A 14,530-nucleotide genomic window follows, 5' to 3' on the forward strand; every position below is an offset into this window, starting at 1 on the left:
GGAACTTCAGTTACCAGAATTCCTGACATATCCTGTGACTGAAAGGGTAGCTTGGCTCTCACAGGTGACCTGTTCTGTTAAAAAAAATAAAATGTGCGCACGTGCCTGTGTGTATTTTAGACAGGGACGTTTTGTTAGAAACAGAGCCATGCAGTTGTTGGGCGATCTCCAGTTGCCAGAATCATGCAAGGAATCCCTTCATTCAAGCTGATGAGGGCTGGGGTGGAGCTGGGGACAGCGTTAGGGAAACATCCACCCTGTACACTGTGTAGTGATGTGAGGCTTCAAGAGGAGTGAAGGTTATACTGGGAATGTGATTTCTGCAAGTATTTGCTTCTAATATTTTTACTTGCAGTCAGAAATGTATGCTGGGTTAGGGGGTCAGAGGTCATATTAATAAAGTTTAGGCTGAAGGACAAATCCTCCAAGGTTTCAAAGAACAAAATCACATCTTTTGTAGCTTATTCAATGAGGTCCCCTCTGGAATTGTTTCTGGAGATAAGGCTGCTGTGGCAGCTGTGCTCACTGGTTGTAGAGTATGAGGTTCCTGGGGGCAGCACTCTTGCTTGCCTCAGCCTCAGTGTTTGGGTCCCTCCCTCTGCATCCAAGGATGCCGGAGAGGAGTGTTACCCTCACAGATGCAGGGTGGGCCACCAGCTCCTGCAGCCATTTTCCCTAAATCTCAAAGTTTCTTCATTTTGCTTTCTTTTGTAAGAGTTAACTCTTAGGTGGTTTTTTTTTTTCTTTTCCCTCATGGGTTCCTACATAGACAGAGTGAAGTTTGAACAGTTTCAAATCTTGATGCATATATAACAGGGAGCTTCACAGACTCCTGTGGCCCCCACTACCTCAGTGTCCACTGGTGGAATTCTACAGAAGCCAGAATGAAGATGGCAAAGTTCAGAATCACAATATTCATATTGAATCGTTTTGTTGTTGCTCTTTGAAGATAAGTGAGCTAGTTTTCTTCCTGGAGTCTCATAGGATTATCACTAAGGGCCAGGAAAATTCATTTAGTTCATTTAGTCACTCAGGAAATATTTGCTAAGCATCTACTTAGAACTCCCCCCTACGGCTCTCCCTCCAAGACAAAAATACCTTTGGCGTATAAATTATCCTTCAGAATTGAATTGGGTTATATACTGCATACTGATTGCATTTGATATGGTTTCCTGCCTAACAGGTTTGTGGAGAACATGTCTTTTGTGGAAGTGCTAAGTTTATTTGGCACTAGTATTTCACTGTAGGTGGGTAGAACTGATTGCCTTGAGAGTTGGGTTGATATCAGCAGGTCAGTTAGATTTCTTTGATAGTCTCCTGAATGAATGAATGAATGAATGTCTAGAGAGGTAACTGCTGCCTGGTCGGCTCTCAACTGATTGGGTGGATAGTGGGTGGATTCTCACTCTACATATATATATTTTTTAATCTTATTCTAAAGCAAGCTGTAAAATGTGATCGTTTATGTAACCCTTTATAAATATACTTCAGGTAAGAGTTACACTGATATATCTTACTGATTAATGCAGTGGACAGGTGTATAGGAACTTTTTTCTCTGTGAAGAGAAGTTATTAAAAAGTTTGACTCAATAGGCACATAACGTGCACATACTGGCTGACAATTCTGAATGGATTATTTAGCAGTTCTGTTTTTGTGGCTTATTTTACTTTCTCCAATGTCTTAAGATAGCTGGGAATAGAGCAGCCTACTTTCCTGGTGAATTTCAAAGGGAGGGAATAGGTGTTTGCTGTTTGATTTCCAGTGACATTTTGGCATGCCCTGATTTCTATGTATAACATTTGTATTTCTTTTAATTTTGAGGCAGGGTGGTAGAGTGGAAAGACTGGGAGCTGTCAAGAAACCAGAGTTTTGATCCCATTTCTGTTATGTGATTAGCTCGAGCAAATCAGGACCCATTTCCAATACCTATAAAATGAAAGGACTGGATTTGACCTTACAAGCGCCTTTCCAAGTCTGACATTCTGTAGTAAATCTGACTGGAATAACTTAAGTAGACTGCAGTAGGACTGTGCAGAAAGTTCCTGATTTAGAGGAAGATCTGGATTGAGTTTTTCCTCTGTTGCCTTCTTGCAAGGTCATGTGATGTTGGGCTAATTATTCTTCCTTGGGCTCCGTATTTTCACCCATAAAATGAGCATACTCCTAACTCACACTTCCTGTGAGGATTAAATTTGATAATGGATATTAGAATGCTTTGTACATGCAAAAGGACTATGAATGACTTTATTAGCAACAAAGGAGAGCATATAACCCTCTGCCTGTAGGTGCATATCTGTTATCATGACAGATTCGACTGTTGGTGCCCAACCTCCCTTCAGTCAAGCACATTTTACAGGCCTGTAGGGAAGGTTTTCCTCCTGTCCTGTCCCAAGACTGTTATTTTCTTTTACCATCTCTTCTGTGCTAGAGCTGCAATCTTACTTTTCTCATCTGCTGCCGTTCACTCCACCCCAGTGGTTTCTCCCCATTTCCACCTCTATATCATTTGAAGTAAATGAATGCATGAATGAACAAATGAGTGGATGACTGAATGGTAGTGGATGATGGGCTATGAAACTCATATTAAAAGGCACTATCTCATTGAAAACATAATCTAAATAAAGAATTACAATGATGTTTGCAATTGTGTATTTATATTGGGTTTTATATTGTATACCTATTTTAATGGATTGCCTTTTTATTCACAGTATTCAAAGCAGTTCATGGGATGGGGTAGGGGAAAACCTTTAGGCCTAAAAGCCTCTATTAACCTATCAAATGTTCACTGACACTTTCAGAAAAAGCTAGAAGTGTCAGAAACCTGAACAGGCAGAATTTTACTTAAAACTGCCCCTAGTGTGGGTTTCTGTCATACTGTGTTGCCTTCTGAACTAATCTATAGGCCTGATTTGATGGAATGTCACTTAATTTAGTAATCAGATGTGTCTGGAGTTGGTAGCAATAGTCAGATTTCACCATTATTGTGTTTGTTTTATCTGAACTAAACATTGAGAACCTTTAAGTGCAACTTCTGACTTAAAAGCAACCTTAAAATCGAAATAACACTTTTTTTTTCCTTTCTAATTCTTGTTGCCTCTGCTTTTTAAAGTACTGTCTGCTGTAAGCTCGAAGCAGAAATTTGGTCAGGGCTCAGACGGGGAAGAAAATTTAGTAAACTGAATTGGTTTTTTGGACTTTTATTCCCAGACACTGGTAAGCTCACTTCTGTTGAATATTTAAGTTTTTACTTAAATTAGTAATATGGTACCTGAGTTTTGTTACTTGGTATGAATTACCTTTCAAGACTTCTGAAATTTTTATTAAATGAAATATAACTTCACTTGCTGAACGTCACAGTCAAGTAAGAACTACCAACTTTAATGAAGTTTGCTTTGGGAACTGAAATGTAAAAACCAAAATTTATGAGAAGCCCGCGCACCGCATCGAAGAGTAGCCCCCCGCTCGCCACAACTAGAGAAAGCCCACGTGCAGCAACGAAGACCCAGCGCAGCCAAAAATAAATAAATAAATAAATTTATTATTTTTTAAAAAAGCATATCCAATAGAGGATTATAAAATTACCAAATAAATTAATAATTATTGCCCAAGGTCAATATGCTGACAAAAGTGGTATATTTTTTCATTCTTTTCCAGTGGTACAATTTGATCAGTTTTATATTTACTAGGTAGCTATAACCTTTTACTTTACTATGTGTGGCAACATAGATAAAACCTCTCGTTTGAAATTTAGTGCTAAAAGCCAGAGTTTGACTGATTTTTTTTAGGAAGCATTTATGGTCCTTAAATTTTATCCAGTTCTAGAATTGTGGGGAGATGCTGTCATTGTTTTTATAAAGAGGAAAGATATGGATATCTTTTGGTAATTTCTCTGGGTCCAGCAATATGGATATATGAGAGTCCTTGGACATGTAGGACTGGCTATATATACCATGAGAGTCTACAGATAGATTTCCAAAAATAATTTCAGATTTCTAACATCATGCTACTTGTTCACTATGTTTACAAAAGGAATTATCAAACATTCAGACAAAATCATAATAAAAACTAAAAGTTCATATATATATATATATATATATATATATATCAGGTAGAACATTAGAAAATATTTTCTTAAGAAATAATCCTTTTTAAGTTTAAAGGTCATATAATTTCTAGGGGAAAAAGTCTTAGAAATAAATGTAGTAGGAGCAATTGTAATACACATAATGGCCTTAACAGTCCTTAGTAGCACTTTTCCCCAAGGTAGGTAGGGGTGTGCGTGTGTGTTTTCTTATTACAATGCTAAAAAAAAAAAAAAAAGCATTTTCCATAATCAATCAGTCACGTGGCTTTCTTTTGTCACATGGGAACACTGTTACAGACCATTACAGGTATTTGAAACCATTTTGTCTTCTTCAATACACTACCCAAAGATAGCACTTCAGGAAAGATTCCATATCTCTATATTTTAAAGTTTCTGCTATATGGTACTACTTATGCCTTTCAGATTGTTTTGTTGATAACCATGATATTAAAAACCCACACAGCTTGAAAATGATACTTCTTAGGAAGATAACAAAATCTGAAGTAGAGGCAGCTGACTTTGTTTTGAGGAAATTTTTCTCAGCTTTACTGGGAAAATACTAGAGACATATGCTGTGATCAACTTAGGTAAATATAACCTTGCTATGTATAAATTTATATAAGAAAGTGATTCAAGATAACCTTTTATTATAGGTTTTATAGAAATATTTGAAGCTGATATTTAATCACACTTGAATTCAAATTCTTAATTGTGTACCCATTATGCAAGATTGTCTCTTTATAGCCTTCCTACTTTTCCTCTTTCTTCCTTATTTTTAGCTTTTATTCTGAATCACAATCCTTAGGCTCAACTAGTTGTTGGTCTAGTTTTCTAGAAATGAGTCAAGAGGAGGTAACGTTGCTAAAAAAGAGCAAAACTTAATTCTTCTGACTTCTTTTAATTTTTATGGTAAGTTTTTGCTCACTGTAGCTAGTTTTTGGTTACTCGGCTGTAGTTTCCTTTAATGCTGTCTTTGTTTAGCTGATGAAAAAAATGTTCTTGAACACTGAGCACTTTTTGAAATATATTTATGTGAGAGCAAGACAGTGAGTGGTTAAAGGAATTCCCACACTTATGTTGCTTTTAAGAGACATGAAAGATAAAATATCTCAGTCTATCTCACTCAGATTTAATTTGGGAAAAATGCATTCATATTTGAAAATTTCTAAAATGTTTAATTTGCTTCTTAAAAATGGATCCCTCATGTTTTCAAATAGTAGCAAAAAAGACCAGGAAAGGACAACAGTTAAGTGTATGTATAGTAAATACAGGATGACTTTTCCTTACATTGTTGACATTTATTTTTAAACAAAAACAGTATTGGCTAAATAACATAAGTAGCTATTTCAAATAAAATCTGAATGAAAGCAGCAGCAGGAGACATGACTTTTTTGAGATCCTTTTATTTTTTAAAGGATTGTTTTTTAAAATTTTAAACTACAAAACCGATTCCGTACATTCTGCCATAAATAAAACAAACAATAAGGCAGGACTCTACATAAGCAAACCAAGAACAGCTGTTGTTTTCAGAAAATGTGATAAAATGCTTTACAATCATAAGCCATCCAGTTTTTAAAATAAAACTGTTGAAAACCCACACGTCTTCAAGTGGTACATACAAGACACCCTTGAAGTGGGAACAAAATGTGGTTCTGCCACTTTGTACTGTTCTCACATTTTTGAACACCTAATTTTGCTTAGAGCATAGGTCTGTTCCAAATCCTAAAATTCACATAGGTTGGTTGGTTTTTCTCAAGAAGCATATGAATAGAGGCACCAATGACAATACAACTTTGTTTCCAAGAACTTTGTAACAAAGCATTGTCTCTTTTAAACATATGACTTAAGAGGCAAAAGGAATCCTGGATAGGAGTTTTCTTTCAGAGGCAGGTTCTGTGCCTGCTTCACCGAATTCGCTTCTGCTGCCTTGCTCTGTAAATGTCATGAACAGGGGGAACGACAGCTCCCTTTTCCTCATCTTCATCTGAATCTTCGTTGGGCCTTTTGACAGCCTTGGTGAGTACTGCATTACTTTCCACCGGGCCATTGCCTTCTACAGCTAGCTCTGGGGCTCCTCCAGTAATGATCCTCACAGCTTCTTCCACTGCTATTGAAGCAAAACAAAAAGGACTGTTGTTGGAGGACGTTTAAAAGTATGCGACTGTGGAGGAATATGTATGTACTACACTTTGGATACTTTATAATTTTGTAGCCTCCTATTAGGAAATTCTGAGATAGTACTACTGATACTATTGAATAAATAGTTTAAAGACAAAAAAGCTGCTGTTAAAATTAATAAAATTATTTTCATAAGCCAAACCTGATAGTGCATGTTCACATGAACAGAAAAGATAAGCTTTTTATGATGTTTTTCTTAGAAGAATAAGAACATGAACAAGCCTCTCTGTACCAGAGAGGGTCTGGATCACTCCTAGGTGTCACTGTACTTCTGCAAGATGGCTAGCTGCTTTTGGAAACTTCAGTGCCAAAGAATGACAGTCTCTCCTGCCTAGGAAACAACAATGTGAATTCCACTCTAGAAATGGAGACTCATCACTTACTATTTGGTATCTTGCATCTTCGGAAAATTTCCATCAGTTCATCCACTTGTACAAAAGGACCCTATTTTGATACAAAGAAAATTTAATCCCCAATAATCTGACAAAAGAGCCCTACTTTGTGTTTCCCATGATACAAGAGAAAAAGCACACAATTATTATAATTACCCATAGAGCAAATATCTATCATGAAAATAGTGAACAAACCTGGAAACAAATAGGAGGAGGGAGAAGTTTCATTAAAACAACTGCTGCAGGTGGTACTGGGAACACTCCACCCGGGACAGGGTGTAAGCCCGGAGCTGTAAAAGAAGAGTAGGAATCAAATGGGATGGAAGAGTTTCTACACATGTAATGAACTAACGTAAGTAATTTGTACATAAATTACTATGTACAGATAGTCTATGTTGCTTTGTTCTGGACATCTTAAAATGTTTTTAGTGCTTTATATGTTTGACCAAACTCAAGTGGGTGAGACAGTGAAAGCAGTCTCAACCCCATGGCCACTGGGAGGCAGAAAAGTAAACAAGTGACTTTGCATAAGACAACCCAGGGGCTGAGCTAGTCAGTTTTTGTCACAAATCATGCCTAAGCCTCACAAGTCATTTTTTCAGCAATCCCATTTAAAGTCAGTTATACAGTAACATATTTAATCATAAGGGCCTTGTTCAAATAGAATCCAGAGAGGCTACTACCCATTAGTAAGTATAAACGACACCAAATAACATCACCAAAGTAAGTTTCCAGCTGTGCAGGTGATCTGTATGTAGCAGCATTTCTGAAAACTGTCTTAAGTATCACTGCCAAAATGGGTTACTGCAATCTGGATCAATGAGGTTTTGTTTTTTTCTTTTTTAAGACATTTTAAACTCATCTTGGTTCAAAGATTACAGCCAAACCACCTGTCATAGTGACCCTGAGTCTAATTATTAACCTACAATGGAAAGGTCACATTACTTTGCCCCCCACACCTCTCCAGTTAAACCAACAAACAAACTGAGGTCTCAGTACTGGATCTAAAGTCATGGCTTACGTGCTAAATGTCGTGGCTGAAATGGAATCATCTGCTGAGTGTCTGGTTTAGGGTATTCTGGTTTTCTATCCACTTCATCTTTCAGAACAGGCACTATAGAAGGAGCTACAACTGGGTCTGGAATTATAGCTGCTAGCTTAGCACGGGAGACATCCTGAAAATGCAGAACAGAAGAATCCTAAACCTGAAAAAGGGACTTATAGAGTATAACTGCAATTCTACAATCTTGAGGATACACTGTGAATAACTGGGTTAAAACCATAGAGAGAATGGAGAAAGATAAGCGAGAACTTCCATGATAGTAAAGGTTCTTAACAAGGAAAGCTAAAGGGCTGTAAAGACCAGTGTTAAGAATCATTAGACTCAGTGTCGCCAGGTGGGACATTTGTAGGATAGATACAAGCTTTTGTAGGTAATACATACCAGGTAGAGGTGGGGTAATTTGGAAGAAAATCTGCGGTTTTAGATATTTTCCTGATATCTCCCTTCCACTAAAATTGAACATCATCTACCAGGTTCTCTAAGTGAAGAAGCTGGATTAAGTAAGGTGCTGTTTCATGAAACCTAACATAAAGCTTATCACTTACATTAGTTCATAAGATTTTGCTAATGAAATGAAAAATTACTCCCAACATACTGTTATAGGGGAGAAGGAATGTTTGTTGAGCAACCACTATTTGTCAGTTTTTGCCATTTATTCCCTCTTTGAGGAGGCAAATAGTAACACCTCCATTTTATAGAAGGGGCTGACACTCAAAAGAGGTTCTGCTGTCTCCAATGTTAGATGGCTAAGAAGTAGAGAGAGGATTTGAGAGCACAGGCCTCTCTGACCTCACACCCATCCAGTCTTCTTTTCAGTGTCCCAGCAATGCCTGCCAGGGCCGAGAGCAACCTTCTGAGATATGTCAAAGGGAGCAACATGCTACCTATTAAAGAGGCCCTATCCCAGAGAAGTTCCTCTGCTACAGGTAACCAGTGTCAATCTGTCTAAAACCAAAAGAGCCTCTTTTGCCACCATCAAGGGATATAAGAGAATTTCATATTCTCAAAATTTGCTCATATGCATTTGGTGGCAAATCTAAATGAGTATGCCTACTGGGAATTACTTTTTTTTCTTTTTTTCCCTCTCTCACTTATGTGTGACACACAAAAGCATAATAATCCTCTCCAAATAAACAAAAGAACAGAAACAGAAATACAAGATGGAAAATTCATATTCAAGAAGTAGTTCTACTTAGATATTTTCATTAACTTCCTTAATTTCCATTTTCATCTTGGCAAAGTTGAAATAGCCTAAAAATTCCACATAATAGTCTTAAAATGTCTTTGGCTTTTCATTAAGAAGTAGTTAAACCAGAAGCAGAACCTGCTGATCCCTGAGCAGTAACCCCTTAGTTCAGAATAGGAACATGGGGCTGGCACACAACTGGAGCTTCCATTAATGAAAAGGTCTGAAGTTTATTTTAATCTGGTTTAGCCAGTGAGACCCAGGCTAAAAGAGGGCAGTGAGGAAATACAGAATGATGGTGAGGAACATCCTAATGCGGGTTGGCTTAAGGGGACCAATCTAGGACTCTTGTGGATATAGTTTCCCTTTGGATTTCCATCTTAGTCTTTGTTCACATGACACAGAAAAATCAAGAAATGATAGAACAATGGCTTTCTCAGCAAGGGCTATTTCTAGGAGTGTGTAAACATTAATCTTTCCTCTTGGCCTGAATGAGTTCAGGTTCCAGATTTGTTTCCTTATGACTCAGTAGTCCAAACAGAAGAGTTCCATTCCTAGATAAGCTAATTTCCTAAAGGGCCCCACTGAAGGAGCCCTGTTTTAAAGATACAAATCCTTCAAGGAACTTTATGGATTTAATAAGCTATAATGTTTCTTCATTATATCTACAAAATATATAGCAGGAATTACTATATATGATCTCCTGTCAAAACACATCAGTCTTAAGAGCTATTAGAGAAAAACTAACCTAAGTGACATTCAGATTTTCTTTTGTTTTTCTTCCTTCACCCACCTCCTCCATCTGCCCACAAGACATAAGATATAACGCATTAACAATTTCCAGGAAAGAAAGGTTGTTAAATCTCATTTTAATTCTCATTTTGTTCAGTACCGTTGATACTCAATATTTCACAAACCCAAGGAAAATCCCTGAACTTTTTTGTATTCTGCAAATCTTTTCTAAAGCTAGATTAATTTCTATTTCAGAATTTACTTTAGAGTGAAGTTTATCCATGAACTATTCTAAAACATTAGGAAAGTAAAGACACTACACACATCTTGAGCCCAAGTACATACCTTATACCCAAGCGCTTTTAGTTCACTTGCAGAGCAGGGATATAAATCCATGAACTTGTATCTATCTACCAGTAAAGCTGTTTCTTTGCCTTCATACTCTTCTTTGAATGCTGTAAACCGTCTTTTCTCCACTTTGAGTATACTAGCTAGATCACCAATATTACTTTCAAAAGCTAAAAATCGGGCCCAGATTTCTCTGTAAGAAAATAAATATCATCAATACTTTACTATTCTGGGTTTGGGGCTTAGAAAAAAGCTTTAAGTTCCCTTCCTCCCTTTTTTTAAAAAAATTATACAAGTCTCTCTTTTTATATTATAAAGATTTCCAAACTTCAGAAAAAGAGTAGTATAATGAATACCTATATACCATAACCTAGATTTAATCATTATTAATACTTTGCCATATTTGCTTCATCTTGTTTTTGCTTAAGTATTTGAAAGTAAATTACAATCATCATAACGCTTCACCCTAAATATTTTCATATTTAAGTCTTTTTTTTGAGTTTTTACTTATTTAGCATACTTTCCTATCCTTTGTGGCCAATAAGAGAGACATTTACACTAGAGAGAGTAAACTCTAGGTGGAAGAGTTGAAAAAGGAACCTAGACAGATTTCCAGTTTCTCCTGAATGATGTGGCTTCACCATTTTGCAGTGGCATGAATTAAAATGTAGAATACATTCTTGGGGCAATGTATAAATAAAAATATATTTCGAAATCTAACATGCTCTCTATTTTTTCCCACTAATATGGATCGCTGGGGACAAATTTGTGCCTCACCACTTCTCTAACAGCCAAAATTAATTCTCTAAGACTCTACTTAAATGTCAGTAAGGCTCATGCAGCTCAATATCAAAAAAAAAACCAAACAACCCAGTCCAAAAATGGGCAGAAGACCTAAATAGACATTTCTCCAAAGAAGATATACAGATTGCCAACGAACATATGAAAGGATGCTCAACATCACTAATCATTAGAGAAATGCAAGTCAAAACTACAATGAGGGCTTCCCTAGCGGCACAGTGGTTAAGAATCCGCCTGCCAATGCAGGGGACACGGGCGTGAGCCCTGGTCCAGGAACATCCCACATGCCGTGGAGCAACTAGGCCCGTGCGCCACAACTACTGAAGCTGTGCTCTAGAGCCCGTGAGCCACAAGTACTGAGCCCGCGTGCTTCAACCACTGAAGCCCGCACACCTAGAGCCCGTGCTCCGCAACAAGAAAGGCCACCGTAGTGAGAAGCCTGCGCATCGCAATGAAGAGTACACACAACTAGAGAAAGCCCACACGCAGCAACGAAGACCCAACACAGCCAAAAATAAATAATTTAAAAAAAATCTTTTTTTAAAAAAAGAAAGGCTATTCACTCTGTGAAATTTTGGTTCATACAACTCTTAAAAAAAAAAAAATCTACAATGAGGTATCACCTCACACTGGTCAGAATGGCCATCATCAAGAAATCTACAAACAATAAATGCTGGAGAGGGTGTGGAGAAAAGGGAACCCTCCTACACTGTTGGTGGGAATGTAAATTGATACAGCCACTATGGAGAAGAGTATGGAGGTTCCTTAAAAAACTAAAAATAGAACTATTATATGACCCAGCAATCCCACTACTGGGCATATACCCTGAGAAAACCATAATTCAAAAAGAGTCATGAACCACAATGTTCATCGCAGCACTACTTATAATAGCCAGGACATGGAAGCAACCTAAGTGTCCACTGACAGATGAATGGATAAAGAAGTTGTGGCACATATATACAATGGAATATTACTCAGCCATAAAAAGAAATGAAATTGAGTTATTTGTAGTGAGGTGGATGGACCTAGAGTCTGTCATACAGAGTGAAGTTAAGTCAGAAAGAGAAAAACAAATACCGTATGCTTACCATATATATGGAATCTAAAAAAAAAAAAAGGTTCTGATGAACTTAGGGGCAGGATAGGAATAAAGACACAGATGTAGAGAATGGACTTGAGGACATGGGGAGGGGGAAGGGTAAGCTGGGACAAAGTGAGAGAGTGGCATGGACATATATACACTACCAAATGTAAAATAGATAGCTAGTGGGAAGCAGCTGCATAGCACAGGGATATCAGCTTGGTGCTTTGTGACCAGCTAGAGGGGTCGGAAAGGGAGGGTGGGAGGGAGACGCAAGAGGGAGGAGATATGGGGATATATGTATATGTATAGCTGATTTACTTTGTTATAAAGCAGAAACTAACACACCATTGTAAAGCAATTATACTCCAAAAAAGATGTTAAATAAATAAATAAATAAATGTATGTCAGTAAGCACCTTTGTACTAAAGTAATGCACTGAGTTCCTATTATATACTACGTAGAGGACTATCACAAAATTCCTATACTGGTAGACATTATTGCTACTTGACAAGAACGTAAGGATTGGCAAGGTGAGGAAATCTGCCCAAGGTGTAGTTGCCTGAGCTGGAATTTGAACCCAAGACTCCAAAGCCTTACTACTTTCACTGTACCACTATACCATGTTGTTCCTCCTGTAAAACCGACAGAGTCAAAACCATAAATCAGGGATATAATTTGTCAAACAAATTTTCATTTTGTAAGAGTCTTTGCTCTCGAGTAAGAAGTAAAAATTTCAGAACTCTTCTCTAGTTTGTTCATATCAATTTCTAGGGATATATAGCAAGATATATTAAAATATTTAATAATAAATTGCTAAGGCATCTCTCAGTATGCAAAAATTTTTTTTAACAAATCTTAAACAGGTATGAAAATATGGCAAGGCAGGCATTTGTAAATTAAGCTTCAAGAGAGAAGGGAAATTTCTCCTGGAACGTATACTCACAACAAGCAAATGTTCATCCCATAGACCACAATTCAAATATTAGAACACGACCAGTAAGTTTTCAAAATGGCTTACCCAGACTTCTCAGGTGGAAGACTTCCAGATGTTAAAACTCGTTCAAACAAAACTCGAGTATTATTGTCCTCTAGGATATTAAAGAAGATTTTAAATATTTTTAAAAATGCAGTTTTATAATTCAACAATGCATTTTCTCATTTAATCCTCACAAAAATCCTATGCAGAGAGATCTAACTATTATCACACCTAATATTTATAGATGAGGAAGCTTGAGGTTCAAAAAGATGAAGTGAGTTGATGTGGCTCACAGTTATTGAGTAATAGAGCCATAACTAGAAGCCAGGTCTTTTTACCTCTAGTTTAGCCCTCCTTCTATAGATAGTATAGTGTAGTTATAATGTCAAACAATTTATAACAGTGTGATATCTGAATCGGATATCTCATTTATGTTTAAATAATGAAAATTACATACCTGTTGACATTATAAGCATCAAACTATTGATATTTTTAAAATACACTGAATGTGGAGGATGACAAGCTCAAATTTAGATACTTGATTTTCTTATTTTGCTGCACCAGGACTACTCTATATTTAACTACTTTAAATTCTTATATAGGTGCCATATCCAGATTGGTAGATAAATATGCAAATGGAAAATGAATAAGAATGGTCACCAGAGGTGGATTAAAATTTAAGAGTCTTGGGAGGTCTGTAGCTGGAAGTGGAAAATGACACTTCTTGCTAAGCTCTAAGGGATCTATTAAAATTTAAGAATCTAGTAGTAAATTTACTAACACTCTTTGAACTGCATATTTTAAATGAGTGCATTTATGGTATATAAATTATGCCTCAATAAAACTGTTAAAAAAAAATCCAACAGAGTAGTTGGTTTTTACTGCTGCAGGGCAGTTACTCAGTTTTACTACATGTCCATAATATGCAAAGTCAAACCAAGAGATGACATGTATTGAACCAAAGAAGATGGCACCATATTCATGGCTTTTATCTTCAACTTAACACACTGTACTTAAAGAAATAAGTAAATCTTGCATTTTATTCTTTTAGCTTTATTCCAAGCTTTGCTCCAGACACACTTTTTGCCATTCCACATAACTTTCCACTGCTTATTACATGCTGTGTTCTCCTGGAATAATGCATTTTCCTGTATCTTTAGGAAAACGATTGCTTATCCTTCAAGACCCATCTCATGCTGCCTTCTCTCACCCTCTAGAACAGTGCTATCCAATAATTTAAATTTGCTGCTAGCCACATTTAAAAGAATAAAAGCAAACAAAAGACAAAAATAAAAATAAAAGAATAAAAACAGGTGAAATTAATTTTAATATATTTTATTTAACCTAATATATCTAAATTATCATTTCAACATGTAATCAATATGAAAGATTATTAAGATATTTTACATTTCTTTTCTACTATCTCTTTGAAGTCAGTATGTATTTTAACTTACACCACATCTCATTTTGGCCTAGCCACAATTCAAGGGCTCAAAACTTAGTAGTCTAGTGGCTACCATAATTGCATAGCACAGCTCTGGAACTTAGATTACACTCTCCTCTCTGTGCTTCCAAAGCAATTCATTCAGGGCTCTATTATAGAATTTAGCACATGTTTTTCATGATTGCCACCATCACCTTAAATAGTTAACATTTATTGTATGCTTACCACATTCCATATATAA

At 36.6% G+C, this 14,530-nt stretch overlaps 1 protein-coding gene across 1 annotated transcript in view; it reads right to left on the reverse strand.

The window, feature by feature from the left end:
- Positions 1–716: 716 nt before the first annotated feature.
- CSTF3 (cleavage stimulation factor subunit 3) overlaps positions 717–14,530 on the reverse strand; it is a 73,046-nt gene continuing 59,232 nt past the window's right edge. Inside the window, exons 16-21 of the mRNA XM_082410476.1 lie at positions 12,888–12,957; positions 9,982–10,177; positions 7,677–7,830; positions 6,851–6,945; positions 6,647–6,707; positions 717–6,192 (exon numbers count right to left, since the gene is read on the reverse strand). Of these exons, the coding sequence (XP_082266602.1) occupies positions 5,990–6,192; positions 6,647–6,707; positions 6,851–6,945; positions 7,677–7,830; positions 9,982–10,177; positions 12,888–12,957 (779 nt within the window). The 3' untranslated portion in view covers positions 717–5,989. The remainder of the gene's footprint in view (positions 6,193–6,646; positions 6,708–6,850; positions 6,946–7,676; positions 7,831–9,981; positions 10,178–12,887; positions 12,958–14,530) is intronic.

Source organism: Balaenoptera physalus (genome assembly GCF_965194825.1).
Source record: "Balaenoptera physalus genome assembly, chromosome: 10".
In the NCBI taxonomy this organism is placed as follows: domain Eukaryota; kingdom Metazoa; phylum Chordata; class Mammalia; order Artiodactyla; family Balaenopteridae; genus Balaenoptera; species Balaenoptera physalus.